Source organism: Gopherus flavomarginatus, chromosome 11 (genome assembly GCF_025201925.1).
Source record: "Gopherus flavomarginatus isolate rGopFla2 chromosome 11, rGopFla2.mat.asm, whole genome shotgun sequence".
Classification (NCBI taxonomy): domain Eukaryota; kingdom Metazoa; phylum Chordata; order Testudines; family Testudinidae; genus Gopherus; species Gopherus flavomarginatus.
Genome location: NC_066627.1, coordinates 7124344 through 7132922, shown reverse-complemented (window position 1 = coordinate 7132922; position 8579 = coordinate 7124344). Strand labels below are relative to the sequence as shown.

The 8579-nt window shown below is 38.4% G+C and overlaps 2 protein-coding genes across 2 annotated transcripts; one reads left to right on the top strand and one right to left on the bottom strand.

Moving 5' to 3' along the window:
* The first annotated feature begins 1185 nt into the window (after nt 1–1185).
* LOC127031806 (olfactory receptor 1L4-like) lies at nt 1186–2151 on the top strand. The gene is made up of 2 exons (XM_050918836.1): nt 1186–1456; nt 1742–2151. The coding sequence occupies exons 1-2, from the start codon at nt 1186–1188 to the stop codon at nt 2149–2151; spliced, it is 681 nt and encodes a 226-aa protein (XP_050774793.1).
* Nucleotides 2152–6506: 4355 nt separating this feature from the next.
* LOC127031805 (olfactory receptor 6F1-like) lies at nt 6507–7469 on the bottom strand. Its single transcript, XM_050918835.1, has one exon. The coding sequence runs from the start codon at nt 7467–7469 to the stop codon at nt 6507–6509; it is 963 nt and encodes a 320-aa protein (XP_050774792.1).
* Nucleotides 7470–8579: the final 1110 nt, after the last annotated feature.

Here is an 8579-nt window from a genome sequence, read left to right as displayed (position 1 = left end):
TTTAACCTCAACAGCTTAGTATCTGATCCAGTGGGAACCATTCCATTGAGTTCAAAGGGCTTTGGACCAAGTCCTGAGATATGGTAGCTGACAGGAAAATATCCCCACAAGGCCTAGTGGTCTGGCTTAAATAACAGTGCTGATCACAGTCTATAAACAGTTTAATTAGTCCCTTTTGGGTTATCAGATGAGACAATATGTCTTTATATATTTCTGAGTTGGGACTGCTAATACACAATTCACTGTTTGAAGGTCAAAAATGGGGATGATGCATATTTTCATGTAACTCTTATTTACATTAGAGGACAACATGCTGTGAGAAGAGGGAACCAGAGAAACAAGATTCTGATTGCTGGAGAGGTGAAAGCAAGGGTTACAATTACATATAACGCCCACAGCCAGAAGGTAAAAGTGGATTCAGTTGTTGATCAGGATAAATATAATCAGACTTTTCAGGCATTTGTGAACAACAGGCAACTGAACCATAATACAAAATTACAGTAAAACTTTTGGGCTTCATTCTTTCCAATTTCATATTCTGTGCTGTCATTTACACCTGTTCAGAGCAAATGCATCAGAAGTGTAAAGTGCCACCAGGGGTGTAAATGGGTGGAGAATTCAGATTTGGTAGCATTTTACACCTATTTTGTATTAATTTCTGCATTTCTGCATGGGGATAACTACCATAATAGTCTATATCATATTTAATACTATTGTCTGTATTTGTTATTCAGTTTCTACTTCATTGTACTTACTGTATCTATGATAGCTAGCTAGCTAGATCTATCTTTTGGGTCTCTTCTTAAGCACTATTGAAGTAGACAAACAATCCTACTAAACTTCACCCATATTTTCTGATGATATTGGATGTGCGTATGGGGTATGTTGAGATTCTTTCTCTTTAATGTTTTTTATTTCTAGGGTTCGAGCTGGGGGTTTGGTTCAGATGAAGCATATGCTTGTCACCTGTACTTTGTTTAAGTGGATTGTAGTTGATGAGGTTCCATTGAATAATAACATTTATGAGATACGCTCTAGTTCAAAATGAATTATATCAGTGATGTTCTCTGACCTGTGTTAAACAAGAGGTCAGACTAGATAATCACAAAGGTCTCTTATGACCTTGAAATCCATGAATCACTTAATTTTCCTTTATGTCCATTTCCTTTTCTTTAGATGGAGCATATGGGTGTAACTGAAAAAGAGAATCAAACAGCCATCACAGAATTCATTCTTCTAGGATTTGGAGACTTCCCTGAAATGCAGCCCTTACTCTTTGTGACATTTTTATTCATCTACACCATAACCATGTCCGGCAACATTGTAATTGTTCTGGTGATAGCAGCTGATCACAATCTACATACCCCCATGTACTTCTTCCTAGGTAACTTATCTTTCCTGGAGATCTGCTACACCACCACCATTGTCCCCAAGATGCTAAGAAGTTTCCTTACAGTGAGGGAAGTGATTTTATTCATGGGTTGTGTAGCCCAGTTGTACATTTTTGGATCTTTGGCAGTCACTGAGTGCCTCCTTTTATCAGTCACGTCCTATGATCGATATTTAGCGATATGCCATCCCTTGTCTTATACATCTGTTATGAACTTTAAGGTTTGCCTTCAGCTAGCAGCTGGTTGTTGGATAACTGGCTTCCTGACTCCTATAGCAATGATGGTCTTGACTTTTACATTGCCTTTCTGTGCTTCCAAGGAGGTTGGCCATTTCTTTTGTGATTTCATGCCTCTGTTAAAACTTTCCTGTACTGACACCCGTTTGGTTGAATTTCTGTCTTTCACAGTGTCTGCCTGTGTGACCCTGGTCCCATTTCTACTAACCTTGACTTCCTACTGTAGGATCATTTTGACCATCCGGAGGATCCCTTCCACCACTGGGAAGCAAAAAGCCTTCTCCACCTGCTCCTCACACCTCCTGGTTGTTTCGATTTTCTATGGCACCATCATTATTGTTTATGGAGCCCCTGTAGGTAACCAGTCACCAGCTTTAAACAAGGCCTTCTCCCTGCTCTATACAGTCATCTCTCCCATGTTCAACCCCCTCATCTACAGCCTGAGGAACAAGGAGGTCAAATGTGCCCTGCGAAAGGTTGGAAGCAAAGTGTTCACTTTTCTAAAGAAGAGCAACATCCTGTAAGGTGACCAAGTGACTGAAATCAGAGAGCGGTTAGCATTTCAGGTGTTCTGGAGGTTCAGTGGAGAGGAAGTCAAGAAGCCCTGAAAAAGTCTGCAGGTATAAGGAATGCTTTCAGAAATTTGATGTCTCTAAAGCAAAATTAACAATGGATGTTAGCAATCAAGTGTGAATTTCAAAAAAGAGTCAAAATGACCAGCTCATGAAAGAACAACCCATAAAAGAGATTGACCATCTTATTTATTTGACAAAACATTAAAAGAAATCAACATAAATTCACAAATAATTCAGTGGAGGAAAACAAGAACTCCATTAACAATTACCATTGGTTTGGCTCTAATGAACAGCTGCAACATGTCTACATGTCTTTTCAAGAGATCAGAAACTATGCATCTCTGAACATTTCCTTCCGTGAATACTACTAATATATTTTTCTTTTTGAAGCTTTTTATTACGGCAAAGTTGCAATAAAACATTAACTTATTATATTATACATTACTTATTCAGGGTCAGGTTAATACTCAAAGAAACTGGCTCAAGATTCTGTCTTGCTGGTTGGGGAGCCTTTCTTCTCACAGAATCATAGAGCCATAGGGTTAGAAGGAACCACAAGGGTCATCTAGTCTAATCCTGACTAGCCTCTCTTTGGTACTTCTCTTGTATATGTACTTGGTGTGAAAGCTTTTCAATTACAAGGAAAATCCATTTTTGACAATATTCCAGTTCCGTAGGAGGAGATATCATATTTTTCCAATATTGTGCAATATAGAGTATTACTGCTATCAATTAAATAAAAGAAATTAACATGTTCTGTTTAAAATGTAAAGCCTTTACTGGAGAATTAAGTAAGAAGTCCAGGGGATCTCTGGGAAACTGGCATTTTGTCATAAAGTGAATCTCTTTAATTATTTCCTCCCAAAATTGGCTACTTCCTATACACAATCACAACATGTGCAAGTATGTTCCTCTTTCCCTGCAACCTGTCCAACAGTGTGCCTTCCTAGTAGCAAAAATGTGGTGGATCATGACTGGAGTCAAATGCCATACGCACATTAATTCATAAGCATTTTCTTCATGAGCTACACAACTTGAAGATGTATATCTTCTTTCCTGTGTACAGACCCACTCATCCAGGTCAATTTCCACTCAATCCAGGTCCAAATCCCTCTCCCATCATTTTATCTGGGTTGTTTTCTTATTAACACCCTTTTCAAACAAAATAGCATGTATCTTACAAATTAAACTTTTTGTTCCAGCTTGCTCTTGATTCAGCTCCTCAAATGTGGTTAAAAGGCTAAATAGACACGGATTACACAATAAAATGTTTGACTTGTAAATGCTGAAAATACAGGATCTTTATGTTATTTACATTTTTATATAACTTTTGGTTTGATTTCAAATCAGGATTCAGGAACAGCTATCTGACTTGAGTAATCTCAACTCTTACACACGACTGGATTAGATAACCTCTAGTTCTTTGATTCTATGAATACTCACTTTGATATATTCTAGGGATAAATTCCTGATTATTAATGAAAGCCATTAAGGGAGGGTTTCAGCATCGGCAACAGAAATTTAAAACAAAGTTGGAATTTTTCTGCTAATGTAGTCTAGATGAATGGGTGATTTTAAAAAATTTTTGATGACCTAAATTTCTTTTTAACCCAACAATTACTATAAATAGCTTAATTTCTGCACCAGCCTTGTTTGATTTTAACCCTGTATTTGGATGGCCTATTCTTAAGCCAGATGATCACGTCTTTTAATTATGATGAGTAATAATAATAAACCAGATTAGGAAAGGTAATCCACCCCTCTTTGTAGGTTTAAGCAGAACTTTAGAACTCCCCCTTTGTCTTTTATGTTTCCATATGAATTTTAATAGCGCACTCTGCCATCTTTTTAATGTCATTTCAGACATACCAACAGGGATGTACTGAAACAAAAATAATAACTTATGCGGGGGGCGGGGACATTCTTCATTACTGAAGCTACCCTGCCTAGCCAAAAAAAAATCATATTTGTTTAATTCCTCCAAATCTTTTACTATTTTATTCCATAATGGAGGGTAACTTGCCTTAAACGGATTTTTATGTTTCTTCTCAATTATATATTCCTAAATTCTGAAGGACACCTTTACCCATTTAAATGTATGTAGCTGACAATAGTTGGTTTTGACCCTTTCAGGAATATTCATTCCTAAATTTTCAGATTTCTCAGAGTTTATTTTGAAGCCTGATCTCTGACCAATTTCCAAAGTAATCTTTAACAAGGCTTCTGGATCATCCTGCAAATGTAAGAAATTGGCAGCATACAGAGCTATTTTGTGTTCTATACCAGAAGATGCTTTGATATCTGTTACCAAGGGGCTATTTCTCACATCTATTGCAAATGGCACTATTGCTAATCCAAACAATACAGCGGTAAGAGGCAATCTGGTTTTGTACACATAACCAATTGAAAGGTGGGGACTGGTGACCATTAACCAAATCAGATGCTCCAGGTTGAATTTACAGGACTAATATGCCCTTAGAAAACTGATTTCCAAAACCAGAGCTTGCTAAAATATGTCTGAGATACTCCCAATCCAAACCGTCAAAGGCTTTCTCGGCAATTCTTCTTTTCTTTTATCCCTCCCCCTGACTTTCCTGACATCTAGAAACTTTATCTGTGATGATTTTATGTTTTCTTCTAGATCATTGATAAAAATTTTAAATAGTATAGAGCTAAGAAGTGATGTTCTGGGGACCCAAAGAGAAACACAGCCACTAGATGACAATTCCCCATTTACAGATTCACTTTGATACCCTACCTATCAGCCAATTTTCAATCCATTTCTCTGTCAGGTTAATTTTATATTATTCTAGTTTTTTAATCAAAATTTCTTGCTGTACCAAGTCAAACTCTTTAGAGAAGTTTAATTATATTACATCGACAATATTACTTTTGTTAACCAAACACTTTATACACATACAAAAGATCAAGTTGGCTTGACTGTATCTATTTGCCATAAAACCATGTAAATTAGCATTTGATTACATTACCCTCCTTTAAGTCTTTATTAATTGAGTCTCATTTCAACCACTTCATTATCTTGCCTGAGATTGGTCATGTTGATTGGCCTATAATTACCCAGGACATCCTGTTTACCCATTTAAAATTTGGCACAACGTTAGCTTTATTCTAATCTTCTAGCACGCACCCACTGCTCTGAGACTTACTGAAAATAACTTTTAAGAGTCCTAGGAGTACCTCAGCCAGCTCTTTTATAACTCCTGGATGCAAATTATCAGGACCTGCTGATTAAAATGTTTAACTTTAGTAGCTGCTATTTAACATCCTCCTGAAATACCAGTGGAAGAGAAAGAGTTTTTTCATGGCCATATGAAAAGACTATATAATATGTTTTCCCCAAACAGAGAACAGAAATATTAATTGAACACTTTTGCACTTTCTGTATTATTTATTATAATTATAGCTTTTCTAGCTAGAAAGAGACAATATCTTTTTGTTCCTTATAACAAACAAACAAACAAACAAACAAAGTATTGTCCTAAACTCGACTGACCAAAGATTTCTCATTCTGTCCCTTATCTTCCCATATTAATTTTGTACAATTCCTTACTTCTGATTTATACCCATTGCTATCAACTTCCCCTTTCTTTTGTTTGTTATATATTATTTTTACTTTTTACTTTTTATAACTCCCTTCACTTGCCCTGTAAACCAGGTCAGTTTTTAACTGGTATGGCCTTCTTCCTTGAAGATCCATGACATTATTTAAGTTCCCACTACTGGAAAACAAGGCTTATATGGTAAACATAAGAAGGGGAGCTTGAGTGTGAACGATGGAATTTAAAGCAGCTAAGTTAGAAACCTAACTTCTATTTACATTCAGTAAGTTCTGGGCTATTAATTCACATGGGCTACTTTGAAAATGGCAGTTTGATCTAGCTCTAACAACCAATGATAGTTGGGAACATAATTCCTTTGGGCATAATTTAATTAACAATGGGAGCATACACAGAGATCCTGCTAAGTGACACTGAAACCTAGAATCTTGGAATCTTCAGCATAAAACAAATTGTCTCCTCCCACTTGAGCTCATCTGTGAGTGAATAGCCGATTGTTATAGTAATTCAGGAAAGCTGTAAAAACAAGCCACAGTGACGTACAGTATAAGGAAATGTTACATTTGGGTTTGAGATATGATGCAGGTGTCCACCTTCAATTGAAAGAGAAAAGGAGTAGACTGTCCTTTGAAAATCTATAACTTAATCCTTTTGCCTCATATTCAATTATATCAATGACCATCAGACATTTTATTTAAATTTTTGGTCCTTTGGATTACAATTCTACTAAATCCATGGTTTTTCAAAACCACTTAGCATCCTTCTTAATGCCTTTCGCATTGCTTCCTTCACCTCTTTGTTTCTTAAAGTGTAAATGAAAGGGTTCAGTAGCGGGGTTACAACAGTGTTAAAGATGTTGATTGTTTTGTTCAAATCCAATGAGTTCTGTGCAGAAGGCTTGACATACAGAAAAATGGTGGAGCTGTACCAAATAGTCACAACGGTGAGGTGGGCAGAGCAAGTGGAAAAGGCCTTTTGCCGGCCTTCAGATGATGAGATTCTCAAGATGGTGGAGATGATGTGAATGTAGGAGACCAGGGTTATCACGCATGAGATCACAACAACAATGATTGAGACAATGAACGTTGCAAGCTCAACAAAGCATGTGTCTGTGCAGGACAGTGCTATCAAGGCATCAATGTCACAAAGGAAATGATTGATGACTTTAGGGCCACAGAAGGACAATCTGGATATTAAAGTTGCCAGCACAGAGATAGCCAGGAACCCACACAGCCAAGAGAGGAGGGCCAGATGAACAGAGAAAGTTCTGTTCATGAGGGAGCTGTAGTGCAATGGGTGGCATATGGCCAGATAGCGGTCATAGGCCATGACGGCCAGGAGGAAACATTCTGTGGAGCCCATGGAGAGGAGAAAAAACAATTGCAGGAGGCAGACAGTGAATGAAATGGTTTGGCTTGTGCCCAGCATGATGCCAATGGCTTTGGGGACACATGCTGTGGTGTACCAGATCTCCAGGAAAGAGAGATTGCAGAGGAAGAAATACATGGGAGTGTGCAGGCGTGGGTGGGTCCTCACTAGGGCTATGATGGACATATTCCCCATGATGGTTAGGAAGTACATAACTGAAAACACCACAATAAGGAATATCTGAAAATACCAAGTGCCAGGAAAGCCCAGGAGAATGAACTCCTGCACGCTGGTTTGGTTTCTTATATCTGTCCCAGCCATGACGTCCATCTGTAAAGACATTAAAGATCATAAGACATTTAAACGTGTTGAATACATGTTTGGATGTGCTAAAGTGAAGACTCAGAAATCTGGGACTAGAACTAATAGAAGATAAGGGAAAATGGGTGCTACTGAACATCGTTCTTCCTTGTGCAACATTCCACCTCCACAATAGAGATGAGAGCTCCACTCAACAGTCCTCTATGGCCCACGAGGATGCAGTGGGTGGCTGACAATATGGTATCTTTTCTGTCTTGATGATTTAGCCCATCCACCCTTCTCCACTCACCCCTGAGAAAGCCTCAGGATTTGGCCCATTCTCTTCATGCCTCACCTTGACAATAATTTTGCTCTCTGCTCAGGACAGAGTAGGCATTTTTTTTCACAAGTCCCTTTGACAGTTCTAGAATTTCTACTCCTAAGTCACATACACTCTTCTGACTTTCAGTGGGTCTTACATCACTTAGGTCTAGAGCTTGTCAATTTTTTTTTTTTTACAAAACTCTTTCCCATTGAAAAATTCCAATCTGTAGCCCAGTATCCTGTCTTCCGACAGTGGCCAATGCCATGTGCCCCAGAGGGGATGAACAGAATAGGCAATCACCAAGTGATCCATCCTCTGCTGCCCACTCCCAGCCTCTCGTAACCAGAAGCTAGGGACACCATCCCTGCCCGTGTTGGCTAATAGCCATTGATGGACCTATCCTCCATGAATTTATCTAGTTCTTTTTTTAACCCTTTATAGTGTTGGCCTTCACAACATTCTCTGGCAGGCATATCAAGGAAACATATTGGGTTTAGCTGAAAATTTCATCAGGATGGTTTCTCAGTTCCAGCATGGAATTTCTGATCAAAATGAAAACCTGAAAAAGAAATTATCTCTCTAGCCTAGTGGTTAGGGCACTTGTTTGGGATATAGATGTTATATTGTCTGGATTGGCTCACTAACATGAGGGTCAAACTCAGGGCAGACTGTGACCAACGAGGACACAACCCCCACAACTGGTTGTGTGTTCTATACTTAGATCTCTCCAACCAATTACCAAGCATGAGTGCCTCAAGCGCTATTACAGCCTTACCATGGAGTCACAGACAGTCTCCTTGCACACT

Bases quoted from the DNA above. Each gene is read 5' to 3' on its own strand.
- LOC127031805 (XM_050918835.1), bottom strand. From the start codon at position 7,469: ATGGCTGGGACAGATATAAGAAACCAAACCAGCGTGCAGGAGTTCATT.
- LOC127031806 (XM_050918836.1), top strand. From the start codon at position 1,186: ATGGGTGTAACTGAAAAAGAGAATCAAACAGCCATCACAGAATTCATT. The intron at 1,457-1,741 runs TGAGGGAAGTGA...GTGATTTCATGC, and splicing joins GCTAAGAAGTTTCCTTACAG to CTCTGTTAAAACTTTCCTGT.